Consider the following 17287-nt stretch of genomic DNA (forward strand, 5'->3'; position numbering starts at 1 on the left):
CTAACCTAATTGCCTTCTATGAGGAGATAACTGGGTATGTGGATGAGGGAAAAGCAGTGGATGTGTTATTCCTTGACTTTAGCAAAGCTTTTGATACCGTCTCCCACAGTATTCTTGCCAGCAAGCTGAAGTATGGGCTGGATGAATGGACTATAAGGTAGATAGAAAGCTGGCTAGATCGTTGGGCTCAACGGCTCGTGACCAACGTCTCCATGTCTAGTTGGCAGCCGGTTTCAAGCAGAGTGCCCAAGGGTCGGTCCTGGGGCCAGTTTTGTTCAATACCTTCATTAATGATCTGGAGGATGGCGTGGACTGCACTCTCAGCAAGTTTGCAGATGACACTAAACTGGGGGGAGTGGTAGATACGCTAGAGGGTAGGGATAGGATACAGAGAGACCTAGACAAATTAGAGGACTGGGCCAAAAGAAACCTGATGAGGTTCAACAAGGCCAAGTGCAGAGTCCTGCACTTAGGATGCAAGAATCCCATTCACTCTTACAGACTAGGGACTGAATGGTTAGGAAGCAGTTCTGCAGAAAAAGACCTAGGGATTACAGTGGATGAGAAGGTGGATATGAGTCAACAGTGTGCTCTTGTTGCCAAGAAGCCTAACGGCATTTTGGGCTGTATAAGTAGGGGCATTGGCAGCAGATCGAGGGATGTGATCATTCCCCTCTATTCAACATTCGTGAGGCCTCACCTGGAGTACTGTGTCCAGTTTTGGGCCCCACCCTACAAGAAGAATGTGGAAAAATTGGAAAGAGTCCAGCAGAGGGCAACAAAAATGATTAGGGGGCTGGAGCACATGACTTATGAGGAAAGGCTGAGGGAACTGGGATTAGTCTGCAGAAGAGAAGAATGAGAAGGGATTTGATAGCTGCTTTCAACTACCTGAAAGGGGGTTCCAAAAAGGATGGCTCTAGACTGTTCTCAGTGGTACCTGATGACAGAACAAGGAGTAATGGTCTCAAGTTGCCGTGGGGGAGGTTTAGGTTAGATATTAGGAAAAACTTTTTCACCTAGAGAGAGTGGTGAAGCACTGGAATGGGTTACCTAGGGAGGTGGTGGAATCTCCTTCCTTAGAGGTTTTTAAGGTAAGGCTTGACAAAGCTCTGGCTGGGATGATTTAGTTGGGAATTGATCCTGCTTTGAGTTGGGGTTTGGACTAGACGACCTCCTGAGGTCCCTTCCAACCTTGATATTCTATGATTGGAAGGTCCTCAGTCCATAGTCCAATATGCTCCTTTTAGTTGTAAATCCACAATCCAGAAAATCCGAGCAGGAAAGAGGCAAAATGAAGTCATCCCAGGAGTCTTCTACACTCTGCCATGTGGCTGGAAATTTTCTGTTTCAAACAAAGCTCACAGCCCTGTCTATGGAAAGCTACTGGCACAAGAGGGAGTCCAAGGTCACAGGAGCATATCACATGTCCTTACATGGCTTAATGACTCATATGGGGTAGTGACTGGCCTATTGGAGCCTGAAGTATCCGCAGGAGGAGCCACTGGGGTAAAATGAGTTTCTTCTATGACCCATTGTGAGAGCGAAGTGTCTTTGATGGGCCATCAACACAAAGCTGTCTACTTAAATTACCCCGAGGGAATTCTGCACCAAAAAATTATCTGCACAATATTTTAAATTCTCCATTTTTTTTCAATAAATGTTTGCTCCAGCATGGCAGTGGGGAGCACTGGCCACTGGCTGTACTGAGGTGGGAGAACACCCTGAAGCGCCCACATCCCCCGGTACAGTGACTCAGCAGTGGGGCTAAACCTGACCCTGACACAGCGCAAGAGCTAGGCCTGACACAGAAACACCCTGGGGCCCTGCCCCTCTGTGCCAGGTGGATCCAGCAGGATCCAAGTGTGGAGGGACTTAGTGTGGGGGGAGAGGTTTCTGTGTGGGGCATTCTGGATGTGGGCAGCTCAGTGGGAGATCTGGATGCACAGGGGCTTGTTGGGGGGTTCTGGTGCAGGGGCAATGGGACTCTACAGGGGATCCAAGTGAAGGTGGTTGGGGCTCAGCAGGGAGGGTCTGGGTAGTGGTCTCCCCGGCTTTCCTGCCATTTTCTGCAGGGAAGCACAGGAATTCTGTGGGAAGGGGGGTGCGTTTTCTGCAGACATGCAGAATCCCCCAGGAGTACTAGATATAAATCGTATCTGGTAGATGGTGCCCAGGAATAAAGCACACATGTAAGATGCCAGTATATAGTCAATATTTTTAACTTCAGGTACAAAAATGATACATGAATATAAACACGATAATCATACTCAGCAAATCATAACTTTTCTATTGACATCTTAAATGACATGCTTTGTACAAGATTTGTTGCAATTGTCTAACAGTGGCAGTATTAATGATATGAATGGTCATATTTCAATCACACCCCAATATCATCAAGATAGCCCAGTGATTGGACAGCTCATGGATGAACAGTTGGCTGAAGCTTAATACACCTGTGAAAGACAAATAATGCTGGTAGAAGAAAACATTTTGAGGAATTTGCAGCTCTAATGCAGTCTTCTTTGCTTGAAGGTGCTCATGCAGAATTCATTAATTTGGTCTGCAGTTTGAAAGAACTCTTGGATTCCTTGATGATGCTAAGCTCTCACATAGGAGCATTTGTGATGAACGCTTTCTATCATCTTCAGCAGACTAGGAGACTTCAACGCATCCTGGTGAACGATTACCTCGCCTCTGTTATTCATGACTTCATCACTTCTCAGCCAGACTACAACAATGTGATAGTGATACACTAGGACATGAAGCCTTCAGCGCTTAGGAAACTTTGATTAGAAAATATATTTCTCAGCGACACAGGCCACCATGAATACATCAAAGCTGCCCTCTGTTCTCTATACTTGACTGTGGTCAGCAACTAAGCTCCTCTGACACAAAGGAACTTTCTACAATAAGAGCATATAAAGCTTATCTGTGTGGCAGACAGAACTTTCTCAGGGGCCAGTAAAATTGTGGAATGAAATTCTTCACAAACTAGGAATCATCACAAACCTTACCGCCTTTCACTCTAAGTGCAAAGTGCATTTCTTTGTGCTTGCCTTCTCTAACATAAATACATACCACCACCACCACATATATTTAAGCAAAAATTGCAAAACAAAACAATAACCCTAAAGCCCTACCAAAACAAGACACTCCACTGCACACACTTCTCAACCTGGGAGAGGATGAGAGAACAAACACTACATGACTGATGTGCAGTCACGCTGCTTAATGCACTGCTGGAAGGTACTCAGGTACTATGGCAATGAGCACAGTGTAAGAATCTATCTATAGAAGAAGATTCCAGGAACTCAAGTATCAGAAGTGTAACCGTGTTAGTCTGGATCTGTAAAAGCAGCGAAGAGTCCTGTGGCACCTTATAGACTAACAGACATATTGGGCCATGAGCTTTCATGGGTGAATACCCACTTCGTCAGATGCATGTAAACACTCTTGTTATGTATAAAAATGTGAATGCCACTCTGCACCTCCCCTGCTAACCAACTCAAAAAGCAGATAAAGGACAGCAGTACAGAAGGATGTATACTGTCCTCTCCTAGCAGTGGTCAAAACATTGTGCTTTGTAGGTGATACCACGTGATCCAAAGCAATTACAAATATTACTCCCATCAATCCCAGTCCAAGCAAGGAACTCATGAATGCATCCCACGAAGTGGGTATTCACCCATGAAAGCTCATGCTCTAATACATCTGTTAGTCTACAAGGTGCCACAGGACTCTTTGCTGCTTTTATGAATTTCTTGCAGGTCTCCAAACCAACAGGCCACACTACTTTGAAGACTGCCTGTATACATTTTTCAAAATATTGTCAAGTTACATTAGGGGTTTTTCATTATTCTCCCATATTTTTTCAAATTTTTTAGGCACATGAGTGGGATGTGTTGAGGCAATTGTCAGTCTACCATCCTTCTTGAAACTGATGATTTTCCCCTCTTTTCCTGACTTTAAACAATGCAACTTTCATATTGTCAAGGCTATAGCCACCAGTTTTCAGTTAATCAGAGGAGACTGAGATCCCTTCAAAGTATCTCAGTGATACTTCTTAACCTAGTACAAGTTAATATTCAGTGATTTGAGACATGCCTAAAGACTACACACACGGAATCGTTATAGAATCAGTAGGGCTGGGACTCTAAGTGAGGCCAGGAATCAAAACCAAGTCTCTCATGCAGTACTGCAAAATATTATTGGCCTCTTCACACATTAAAGAGCAGCACCAGTACATACAACATATCATGATACAGCAACATGAGTGACTCAAATGACACTTCATTACATCACCACACATCATTACATTACATTGAAAGAGAAAGACTAATTCTGTGTACACAAAAGTGGTGTTACCTGGATGTCTTGAATTTTTCTATACTGAATCCTATTGTTGGAACTATGTCTTGAGTTTGAGCCTTAAAAAGAGGGGAAAAAATCATGTTTTACAACAAACTCATTAAGTTAGAAACACAGCTACTGAAATGTTACTATTTCTAAATTATTTATATTCCCCCAAATTTTGGTGCAATATATAATATTCAGGAAACATTTGAGTAACACAGAAGACCTCTGCATGGACATAGCAGGTAGTTAACATACTTTCCCACGATTTCTTCTCTCTCAAGATCCAAGTTTTGGATTTTCTAGCAAAAAAAATGAAAACCTTGCATTACCTATGGCCAAGGCTCAGGAGTGAGGATGTTTCAGCCTTAATACTGAATTCCCTTGCTTTAAGTTATAGTTTCTGTACAGACTACATACTGACCAGAGCTAAGTAACATACTTTCACAGAAAGTGATAGCTTTCTGGGTTGAAGAGTTACCAATGAGGTCAGAGTACAAAGAAGCCAAGTATTTTTACCCTCTGGAGGTCACAGTTTCAACCCAAGAGAAGTAAATAGAAAGAGAGGACATATTGTCCCAATATTCTTTATCACAAGCTACAGCAGGAACCTACTTACGTTGGGAAGCAGTAGGTTGAATTTTTAGGTTCTTATGTTGACCTAGTTTTTAGTCAACTACCAGAGCACTGCAATGAAAGTGCCATGTTTACCAAAGAAGGGAAGGTTGGGACAAAACAGAGCACCACAGGTCGACAAAAAGCCTGGTTACCAGAACAACTTTTCTAGAAAGTTGGTGCAATATGACAGAATCTTTCAGAAAAAACAATAACAAGGCTGCAAAGAGTCCAGCTTTTGAGAAAATAAGAGGCTCTAAAACCTTATTTATAAAAAGATGTTTACAAGCAACTGGCTTCCCCCCCCCCACATATACACTAAAGCTGGCTTAGTTTATTAATCTTTAAAACCATTATGAAAAAAAAAGTTATTTTCACCACCACAAGAAGTAGTTTGGCCAGCAGTTTCCATCATTAAGAGGTCACGACACTGCACTGAACATAGAAGGTACAACTTTCCTTCAAGGATATCTTATACTAGAAATTACAGATGACTTCTTTGAATTTTATAACTAAACAGTGGAGAACAAAATTCTAGCTGGCAAGCGGTAAAGGGAGTTGGTTTTTGTTTGTTTTTTAATGCCTCTCTCAAGCTCTCTTTCCAGGGTGACTGCTCAGCCTGAAATATATTCATTGGCTTTGTACTCTGATGATTAGCTGACAGTTCAGAGCAATTTGTCAGGTGAACTAATTCATTTATCAGAATTAGTAGTTTTCAGGGACTCTGATCTAATGAAGTTTGTTACATTTTAACAAATTAATACAATAGTGTTATTGCATATTTTCACTTTACAATACATTCACAAATAACTACCATCATGTGACTGATGAAGTAAACAGGAGGAGATAGTTTCTACTTGCTTTACTCATATAATTAGCTTATCTATTTTAGGTTTTCTATTGTGCCCATCACTGCCATATCTTGGTGCTAACTTCAAGACTTGAACCATGCTCTGGACACTGCACTGTTTTGAGGCATATTATAAGAAGATCCCAAGGTCATCACTTTTGAGAACTGTCAAGGTTCCTCCCCCACTCTGAACTTTAGGGTACAGATGTGGGGACCTGCATAAACACCTCTAAGCTTAACTACCAGCTTAGATCTGGTCTCGCTACCACTACTCTCAAGTACTAGCTCCCTTTTCTGGATAGCCTTGAGAGACTTTTTCACTGAGTTCCTGGTGAACACCAATCCAACCCTTTGGATCTTAACACAAGGAGAATTTAACCATCCCTCCTCCTTTCCCCCACCAATTCCTGGTGAGTCCAGATCCAATCCCTTTGGATCTTAAAAACAAGGAAAAATCAATCAGGTTCTTAAAAAGAAGGCTTTTAATTAAAGAAAGAAAGGTAAAAATCATCTCTGTAAAATCAGGATGGAAAATAACTTTACAGGGTAATCAGATTCAAAGAGCCCAGAGGACCCCCCTCTAGCCTTAGGTTCAAAGTTACAGCAAACAGAGGTAAAATCCTCTCAGCAAAAAGGAACATTTACAAGTTGAGAAAACAAAAACAAGACTAACATGCCTTGCCTGGCTGTTACTTACAAGTTTGAAACATGAGAGACTGGTTCAGAAAGATTTGGAGAGCCTGGATTGATGTCTGCTCCCTCTTAGTCCCAAGAGCAAACAACCCCCAAAACAAAGAGCACAAACAAAAGACTTCCCCCCACCAAGATCTGAAAGTATCTTATTCCCTTATTGGTCTTTTGGGTCACGCGTCAGCCAGGTTTCCTAAGCTTCTTAACCCTTTACAGGTAAAAAGGATTTTGATGTCTCCGGCCATGAGGGATTTTATAGTATTGTACACAGAAGGGCTGTTCCCTTCCCTTTATAGTTATGACAAGAACAAAGCCAGAACCATAATAATGTGCTGGTTGTGGTTGCTTGCATCTTGCTAAAAAGTAATTTCATAGATATTTAGTTTACATTTATAGATCCAATTACATTTTATCAGAAGCAAAATTACTGGAGCAAGGAACATTAGACTCTCAGTATCTTTATAAATTGCAACCTGATATGACATGCTTTTGCTAAAAAGTCTCCTCCTTTAAGATATCAATCTCCATTTAAATATATAATAGGATATTAACAAACTATGTTTAGTACAGTTAAGGTTACATCAGGCTACACAGAACCCACCAGAATCCTTGAATGCATGGAAATAAAATGGTAGGGAAGAGTCTCCAATTTTCAATCCTATAGTCACTCCAAATGTCGTTCAGTTCTCTCGCCAAATCATATCAAAGAGGAATACGTACCCTTCATCACACTCAGTTACACCAAAAATTGATGGTGAACTCACTCTCTTTTTAGCAATGGATTAGTACTTCTGATGGTCATAGTCCATTAATTTGGAAAGTACTAATGCTGAATTCACCATAAAAGTTTTACATTCTCACTCTTAATTTCCTAGCTATGTAGCAGCATCTTTAATCATTAATAGTCTAAGACAAAAATAATGATGTTTACAGACAAGAGCTAGTTGTAGTAAAACTACTTGTCCCAAATAACTGACGTTTCAAATTATATTTATTTCTTCAAAATAAAAACAGTTTACAGCCCACTTTTAATCTTGTCCATCATAAACCCTTCTTTATCCTGTGATCTGAGAAGACACTAGGCATATTAGTAGGTGGTGGTGGTTGGTTTTGAAACACAATTTAAAAAATATGTATATACACACATATATAAAGCCAGGTTTGCAAATGGACTGAAGTTTTATTTTTTATATTTTTATACATTATATTTTCTTAGCTTATAAACAGACCTTCACTTTTTTCTTCCATCAACTTTGCAATAACATTTGGTAAGAGAGAGTTAGCAGTAAACTGAGGCTACTTACATTTGAAGGTTTAAGTTTATTAATGATAGTTGTTTTGCCACTATTGTCCAACCCAAGGCACAAAACATGAACCTCCTTCTTCTTCAGACCAAGCCATCCTGCTAGCTTATCAAACAATCCCATGATTCTGATTCAATGCACAGAGACCACCTGTGATGCAGAAGAACAGAAAAGGAAATCACTATTTAAAATGGTTATGGTACCAGAGGTCTAGCACAGTACGTAGGCATGTGGGTCAGAAGTCCTCAGGCTTTTAACAGGACAATATGAATAAGACCCTATACAAGCAGTGTCACGGCAGGTTTGGTTAATACAGAAAGTAAATAGAGTGTAAGCTGATTACTAGGAAGAAGCCTGACACAAAAGTAGATTGTGCTTATATAGACAGTGTTATAAGTAGCCAATCTCCTTGTCAGTATTGCTAGCCAACAAATCATTAGTCAAAGTGTTCTAGCGATACAAACACCAACAAGACTGTAGCACTTCATTATCTCTTACTAAACTTCACCAATGAGATTTGTATAATATTTTAAACTATCCGAAGTCCAGCCAGTCATCACAATTTACATCAGGGGTGGGCAACCTTTCAGAAGCGGCATGCCGAGTCTTCATTTATTCACTCTAATTTAAGGTTTTGCGTGTCAGTAATACATTTTAACGTTTTTAGAAGGTCTCTTTCTATAAGTCTATAATATATAAACTAAACTATTAGTGTATGTAAAGTAAATAAGGTTTTTTAAATGTTTAAGAAGCTTCACTTAAAATTAAATTAAAATGCGGAACCCCCTGGACCGGTGGCCAGGACCTGGGCAGTCTGAGTGCCACTGAAAATCAGCTCACATGCCACCTTTGGTACGCGTGCCATAGGTTGCCTACCCCGATTTATATAATAAAATCTTCATGCTGTAATTTTGCAAAACAACATTTGCTTTTTCACACACCTGCTGTAAGGTTATTGAAATCAAAACTGTAAATAAAGTATGATTAACTGAAACTATAACTGAAATGAGTTATTTATGATGGTATTAAGAACTGTACATTAGGAAATAATTAAGTGTAAACAGAAACTGATTATGACGGATTAGTCAGAGATGTAGCCAGATAACATAACACACTGCTACTTGTCAGAAGGAAGCCAAATTGTTACTTAGGCCCAGAAACTATCTTTGTTCAGCAGTAGGGGACTAAAAGGAGATTATGTTGTGAATTCTCTTACAGCATCTGCTTGGACATACTGCATATAGAAAAATTAAGAACTGGCAGTCCTTGAAAGCTATAATCAGGGAATAATTTCAACATATGATAATTGACATTGAACTTCTGTGGCACTCTAACAAAACATACATAATGCCAAAAGAATTTTCAGGAGGAAAATAAATTTCCACCCTATATAGAGAACAGAACTATATACAGCTCAGTTCCAGACACTGTTGGTGAATTTAGATTACCAAGAAACTTCCTGGAGTCTGGGAGAAGGAGGAAAGGAAAGCTGATAAAGACTATTCAATCCCATTAGCTCAACAACCCCTTACAATATGAAAACCAAGACTGAACATTTAACTATTAAATTCTAAACACATTTAAAAGAAATTACAGTTATTTTACCCACCACATTAGCTTAAAGTACGTGTGGGAAGAAGTGGCTGTAGCAGAAAGTCTACTTAGAACAGATTTATAATTTCTATTATGTACTGTGTCTGAAACACTCTACTTTGGGAATTCTACTAATATATTGTGTAGCTATATGTTCAGCAGCATATGGCTTGATTAAGTTGCTACCGAAGTAGTTTAAGTTATTTGCTATTGGTAGTATTTCCTATACAAATAGGTGTTTGTCAATGAAATGCCATAACTGGTTAATTTTCATTTTTCTTCTAGCACTTCTTGATTCTGTTTGGTACAATAAAAGCTTTTTACATTTCTGGATACAAACGTAAAGCTTGTACTTTGCCAAAACGAACCCGACAAGAATACTGTTCTCCAAAACATGTCATTTTGTTGTCTGCACAAGAGATTTGCCAGTATTCTGAAAGAGTAGCCAAAGAAAAAAGATGCTTTGTTGAAAATTCTATAGTAAAGTACAATGACAAAGTACATTCTTTTTTCTCTTTTAGCAGATTGGTCACTTGTGATAGTCTGATGATAAAACAGAGTCATTCCAATGTTGATAGAATGAACAAAGCACATAAATGCTATAAAGGTACACACTTCCCTTTTGAGCTGATGTTCTAGAAAACTGAAAACGTACCTTTACTAAAACCTACAATAGTGATCTTAATGTGACACGGAAGTTATATGTTATGTTTATTTTTTTAAGAGCATGAAAAGTCAAGTTTTCAACATCAACATTAACTCGTTCACATTACACACATCAGGCATATTTAATGGTCAAGTATATCAATATGAATATTAATCAAAGAACAAATTCAACAAGAAAACACAGGAACAGAATATACTACATATGTGTAATGCTGCTCAATTAACATTGCTGTTGGGAACTTCACGTCTTAACTTTTATTTATTTATTTTTTTAAAGTGATTTCACCAAGGCCGCTCTATTGTGGCAACAGCTATTTTATTATAAATATTATCATTTAACAGCATAACAGTGTCATTGCTTAATATAAAGGTATAAACTTCTAAAATGAGATTAGGATTATTTAAATGCCAACAGTGGGGACTGGGTGGCAGCCTTTACAGCAGCAGCAGACAGGTTTCTGCAAGGCTGGGTTAACAAAGGTTTTAACTTCACCAATGGAGAAAGAAAAAAAGTTGCTGTTTTAAGAAAGTCAAGCATTTGAAAGATACGTAGGACAAAGAAAAAAATGCTGTTAGTGCCCAAAATTTAGGAAGCTAGTACTTTTTGTCCTTATTATTTTTCCTCCCTAAACATTAAGTCAGTTTGTTTGAAAGACAGCATTGTGTGTGTGCACGCGCACACATACACGGGTTTCAATAAAGCACTTAGGCTAATTCATGGAAAGAGTCCTAGCAGTGGCCTAGAAATTACACCCATCTACCTCAATAGGTGGGGGAACTTGATGGTGCTGGCAGTGAAACACGACAGCCCAAGCCATGAGGAAGGGAGACACTAGCAATGTCTTAGAAGCAGATCCCATATCCTTGCTTAAGCCTACTGATCCATGTAGGCAGGAAACACGCAGAGTGATGACACAAAGAAGAGAGGGGCTTCAGAAGACTGCAAAAGTCTGAGATACAAGATGAGCATATTCTCAAACAATTTCTGAATTGCTTAAAACTTTATTTTCTATCCCACTAAAGCAGGGGCGGGCAAACTTTTTGGCCTGAGGGCCGCATCTGGTTTCATAAATTGTATGGAGGGCCGGTTAGAGGAGGTGGTTGTGGCCTGGCCCCTACCTTGTATCTGCCCCCCTCACACCGGACTCCTACCCCATCTAACCCCCCCCATTCCCTGACAGCCCTTCTGGGACCACTGCCCCATCCACACACCCCTGTCCCCTGACTGCCCCCAGACTCCCAGCACCCCATCCAACCCCTCCTCTCATTCCAACCCTGGGATCCCTGCTCTATCCAGCCACCCCTTCTCCTTGTCCCCTGACTGCCCCCTGCCGCCCCAACCAAACCCCCCTCCTTCCTGATTGCCCCCCAGGACCCCTGTCCCCATTCAACCCTGTTTCCTCCCAACTATCATCCACATCCCCACCCCCTGACCACCACCCTGAACTCCCCTGCCCTCTATCCAACACCCCCTGCTTCCTGCCCCCTTATCCCGCTGCCTGGAGCACCAGTGGCTGGAGCCAGGCCACGCTGCCACCACCGCACAGCACAGAGACTGGGTCAGGCTGGGCTCTGCAGCTGCACTGCCCCAGGAGCTAACAGCCCTACCACCCAGAGCACTGCGCTGGAGGTGGAGCATGCAAGATGAGGCTCCAGGGGAGGGACCGGGGGCGGGGGCGTGTAGCCTCCCGGGCCAGGAGCTCGGGGGCTGGGCAAGACGGTCCCTTGGGCCAGATGTGGCCCGCAGGCCGTAGTTTGCTCACCCCTGCACTAAAGCAAACAAGTGGGCATGAAGTACACAATCCTCATTGAGATCTTTATACTTACCCAGTTTCAAACTGAGGCCATTTTTTTCTAGCAGCATTCCATAAATAACAGTTTGTAATTTTATTAAAGAACACACACAGAAAAATGTACTCCCGGGCACCTGCCCTTAACTCTCCAACATGCCCTCCCCCTAGTTAAAACAGAAAAATGACAGAGTAAAATTAATCTTCAGGAAAAAACTAAACATGAAAATTTTCAGAAAGTCATGTGTGTGAAAACAAGGAATTTTACTGGAAGTTCTGCCATCTCAACTACAAGAGATGTGAATAACACTTTCTGTTATAAAGGGAGCTAGAACATTGTTGATACCTCCCTCCCACCTTTGTTTCTTGGCTTCCTACTCCACTAATCAATAATTGTCAATGCCCTGGATAACACTAAGGAGCAGCATACCCCAGTTGTACAGAAATGCAAGATATAGTTTTATTCAAATATCTTATTAGGGTCACCAAAATTAAAAAGGGGATTATAACCGAATTTAAATCCATTCAGAAGATATGAACAATGCTTCTAATTCATAACAAGCAAACAACATTAGAAAAAAAAATCAAGGATGATACTCTCAATTTCAGCCACAGAACTAGAATGAACAGAGGCCAACAGACAAGAATGAATTTAACTTAATAAATGCCATAGAGCAAACTCAGAACAGGGAAACCCCACAGATTAATATTAAAGCGTTTTTTTACTTCATGTGGTAGACAGCGCCATAAATGAAAGATAAATAAATGTGATGGATATTTTAAAGTTCAGTGTCACATAACTGTGATAAATTATGAGTCTTGTCTACCTGAGGAAATGAGATATGTTTAGCATGTGACAACTAACATGTTAACATTGTTTAAAATATTGTGGGGAGACTGGTAGAAGGATAGGCTGCAGGGATCTGGGACAGCAGGAATCAGGCTTCAGAGTGAAGAGAAAACATAGGCAGAAGGTTTTCGGCAACAATTTGAAAATATTCTTCTCAGAAACTGAACTAGAACCCAGGATCCCAAGTCTTAAGTTTCTTCTGCAATTAGCAAAGAGCTATGAAACCCACAGGCTGGCCCACAATGATAACTCTGTTACTCTCAGTCTGAAAGCTCAAGTGGCACGGGTGGAGCTAAAGGTCCAAACACTGCTGATGAACCACATGGGTGTCAATGATTTTACATGATGGAATGTGGTGTTTTTTTTTTAGTTTGCTCTTTTAAAAAGATAGGAAATTATATATAAAGAATGACATTACAAGAAAATTGAGGTTATAAAGTTAGGCACTCAAAAATTAAAAAATGCCAAAACTAAAGTTGACCAACCTTAGTTTGGCCCCTAATGACTTATGATACAGTCTTGAATCACAAGGTCAGATACTATTTTTTTCCAGCCTCATTCAGTGCATGGGGAATGAATGAGGATTGTGTAGTAAAGGAGACTGCTGTCTGTAGAACCCATCTCATTTGTTGCAGAAGCTGGAAGGTGTGTACTGAATAAGGTAGGAGATTATAATTACAGGAAGAGAAACGATGGTTAAGACAGTTGAATGCTGCCCTGGAGAACTGCCATCGCCAGATTTACTATGTGATGCAGGGCAAGTTGCTGAAACCAAACTTCAAGTGGTCACTAATTCTGTGTTCCTCATTTTCAGGGTGTCCAACTTACAACCCAGTGGGCTATTTGCAGAATTCTGAGCAAACACAGCTACAACTGATGTCAGCTGGAGCTCTGCTTGAATAGATAAGATGCTATATAATATTAAGTACTCCAAAAAACCAGGCCATAAGCACATCATATTGGTCACCCCAAATTAGCGGATATCTTGGATATTAACATCTCTGTCTCAGGTTCCCATCTGTTAAAAAGGGGATACCATCATCTGCTCGTTCAGGTCTCACCAGTGCCGTGTTCAATGGTATAGTATCTCGAATATTGTGTGCAATTCTGGTCTCCCATGCTTAAGAAAAATGATTCAAACTGGAAGGGCTACTAGGATGATCAGAGGAATGGAAAACATACCATATGAGGAGAAACTGAAAGAGCTTGGCTTGTTTAGTCTAATTAAAAGAAGGCTGAGGGGAAGTAGAATTGCTCTCTATAACAACATCAGAGAAACAAATACCAGTGCAGGAGAGGAATTTTTTAGTTAAGAACCAATGTTGACACAAGAACAAATGGCTATAAACTGGCCACCACCAAGTTTAAATATGGAATTAGAGGAAGGCTTCTAAACACCTGAGGAGTGAGGTTCTGAAATAGACTTCCAAAGGCGGTACTGGGGGCAAAAATCTTAACTGGCTTCAAAACTGAGCCTGATAAGTTTAGGGAGGGTATGGTATCATAGGCACCACCTTCCCTTCTGCCCGGAGGCTGCTCAACCCCATCCCCCGATCTCTTCCTGCTCCTGTACCATCCTACCCCCATTCCACCCCTTCCCCAAAGTCCCCGCCGCATCTTACCTTTTCTCACCCCAGCCCTGTCCCCTTCCCCCAAGTTCCCACTCCTGCCCTGCCCCTTCTCTGATTTCTCTCCTGAGTGCATGGCATCCCCGCTCTTCCTCCTCCCTCCCTCCCTCCCTCCCAGAAAGTCCTAAGTGCCACTGTATGGCGGCAGGTGGGAAGCACTGGGAAGAAGTGGGAGGAGCGGGGATACAGCATGCTCGGGGGGGAGGGGGACACGGCAAGGAGAGGGGAAGTTGGCTGCCAGTGGGTGCAGAGCACTCGCTAATTTTTTCCTGTCGGTGCTCCATCCCCAGAGCACTCACAGAGTTGGCATCTATGTATGGTATGATGAGACTGCCTACAATGCCACATAGCTGATCAGCAACTGCCAGCAGCAAATATCTTCAACAGCTGGAGACAGGACACTAGATGAGGAGAGTTCTGAGTTACTATAAAGCATTTTTTCCCAGGTGTTTGGTTGGTGCGTTATGCCCACACACTCAGGGTCCAACTGACTGCTGTATTTGGGAGTCAGGAACAAATTTTCCCTTGAGTCAGACTGGCAAAGAGCTGTGGCCCGGGGGGTGGATCTCCTTTCTCTGCAGCAGGGGTCACTTGCAGGTTTAAACTAGTGTAAATGGTGGAGTCACTAACCTGAAGATTGCAAATCATGATTTGATGCCTTCAGTAACTCAGCCAGAGGTTGTGGGTTTATTACAGGAGTGGGTGGCTAGATTTTGTGGCCTACAATGTACAAGAGGTCAGACTAGATCAGGGGTAGGCAACCTGTGGCACGTATGCTGAAGGCAGCACACAAGCTGATTTTCAATGGCACACTCACTACCTGGGTCCTGGCCACTGGTCCAGGGGCTCTGCATTTTAGTTTAATTTTAAAGGAAGCTTCTTAAACATGTTAAAAACCTTATTTACTTTACATACAACAATAGTTCAGTTATATATTATAGACTTGTAGAAAGAGACCTTCTAAAAACGTTAAAATGTATGACCAGCAAGCAAAACCTTAAATTAGAGTGAATAAATGAAGACTTGGCACACCACTTCTGAAAGGTTCCTGACCCCTGGACTAGATGATGTCCGGCCAGGCTTTAAAGTTTGAGTCTATAAACTAACATCTCTAGCGTTTGTGAAGCCCAGGTACCACCGTGCCAAGGAAAACCAAACCAGGGGATTAATCATTCTGGCGGGGGAGGGAGGAAGCGGAGCTGCACCCTGCCGTGAATAAGCGGGGGACAGGCGCTAAGGGTCAGACATTGGCTAATGAGCAGAAAACACACTACTGAGGAGCTGCTGGCTCAGGGGCCCGGGGTGCTCTGAGCCAGGCCAGACCCTGCGGCAGGGGCACCCGGACAGGGGAAGGCCCCCGCCCCGCGCAGGGACCGGCGCAGCTCAGTGCACGGGGCAGGACCCCCCTGTTCCCGCAAGGGGACCCAGCATCACGCGGGGGCACCGACCCCGCAACAAGCGGCGCGGGACCCGCTGCAACTCGCGCGCCGGGCGGAGGGACAGGGATACCGCCGCCCCCACCCCAGGCCGCGCCCAGCAGCCTCCTGCCCCCGCCCCCGGGCCGGGAGCTCGATCGCGTCTCACCCCGTCAGCGCCTCGCACTCACCGCGCGCCGAGACCCGCCGCCGCTCGCTGGCCCCGGCCCCAACAATCACCGCCTGCGTTGTTACCTAGGTGACCACGCCGCCGCGAGCGCGCAGTCCTGACGGGACCCCGCCCTTCCCCCAGTCCGCCGTACGTAAACCCCGTCCCCTCCGGCGCTAGCCCCGCCCCCTCCGCTGAGTGGCGGGACCTGTAGGTTCGGAGTCGCGCAGCGGCTCCGGCCAGGGGCTACATGTGCTGCTGCCGGTGTCAGGCTCATCGTCCACTTTTTGCAGGCGAGACAGGCATGCGGAAAGGAGGACAGTTCCTCTCCCCCCAGCCTAGGTTTGCCCCCCGCGCCAGACTTTTTTAGAGGTCTGAATGCTCCATTATGTCCTCCACACCTTGCCCAACTTCGGACACAGGCACCAGGAAAGCCAGCTTCTCCAGCCCCGTCTCCAGACTTCTTCTGAAGTGATGTAACTGGAGACAGCCCTTCCCAATCCCTTCCTCACCTCCACTCACCAAAATGCCCCCCAAAACTCAGATCTGAACCAACTCTTGACTGGGAGGAGTTTCACAATCTGCCTGTGAATATTCCACTTTAGGGCTATCATTATTGTGGAAACTGAGGTCCAGAGAGATTACGTGATTTACCCGCTCTCACACAGAGAGGCTAAATTGAAGATCAACAAAGCTATAAATCTAGCTGCTCAGATAGAGCTGTAATATTGGCACATTTCAGATATTTAAAAACAGGGCAGGTGTTCTCTCTCTCCCCTTTCCTGGCTTGCAGGAAAAATGGATGTGGTGTGAGTATTCAGCCATTACTAAGGGAAAGGGAAATCAATGATACAAGTTTTTCATTGTTTCTGAACATGGCAAAGGTTATGGTCATTTTTAATCTTTTATGTGAGTGAATTCCAAAGTCCAAAGCAGGCACCTGTGAAAGTTCTCTCCTACACTCACCTTCACCTCCCTAGTCAAAATTTCCATGGTTCCAGTGGAACACACAGCTGTTACGGAAGCTTACGGTTGGAGAAGGAGCAAGCAGTAGGTTTTGAATATAAGAGGAGGAACTTTTAGTTCAACTGTTTCATCAGTAGAGAAAGTAGTACAGAGAGCGGAGCACTGGGGGAAGTGGTGATGGTAACCCAAATTCCCAAGAAGACAAACTAGCACATAATGGTGGATGAAACGTCTTAAACCATTTTGGGCCTATCTCACGGGCAAACTTTTTGGCCTGAGGGCCACATTGTGCTTCCGAAATTGTATGGAGGGCCGGTTAGTGGAGGCTGTCTCTCCCCAAACAGCCAGGCGTGGTCTGGCCTCTGCCTTCATCCGACTCCCCCAATGTTCCCTCC

The 17287-nt window shown here is 43.0% G+C and overlaps 1 protein-coding gene across 5 annotated transcripts in view; it reads right to left on the reverse strand.

Annotated features, from left to right (window-relative positions):
• The window catches only part of ARL6 (ADP ribosylation factor like GTPase 6), a 33684-nt gene extending 17644 nt beyond the window's left edge, over positions 1-16040 (reverse strand). For 2 of the 5 annotated variants that reach the window (XM_030581497.1, XM_030581460.1), the window contains exons 1-3: positions 15949-16023; positions 7816-7965; positions 4369-4430 (exon numbers count right to left, since the gene is read on the reverse strand). In XM_030581497.1, the coding sequence (XP_030437357.1) occupies positions 4369-4430; positions 7816-7938 (185 nt within the window). In that variant the 5' untranslated portion in view covers positions 7939-7965; positions 15949-16023. Of the gene's footprint in view, positions 1-4368; positions 4431-7815; positions 7966-14972; positions 15059-15926 lie in introns of those variants that run through there. The other 3 variants (XM_030581488.1, XM_030581469.1, XM_030581479.1) reach the window with 3 other exon arrangements.
• Between the last annotated feature and the right edge of the window lie 1247 nt (positions 16041-17287).

The sequence above is a fragment of the Gopherus evgoodei genome, chromosome 1 (genome assembly GCF_007399415.2).
Source record: "Gopherus evgoodei ecotype Sinaloan lineage chromosome 1, rGopEvg1_v1.p, whole genome shotgun sequence".
NCBI lineage: Eukaryota > Metazoa > Chordata > Testudines > Testudinidae > Gopherus > Gopherus evgoodei.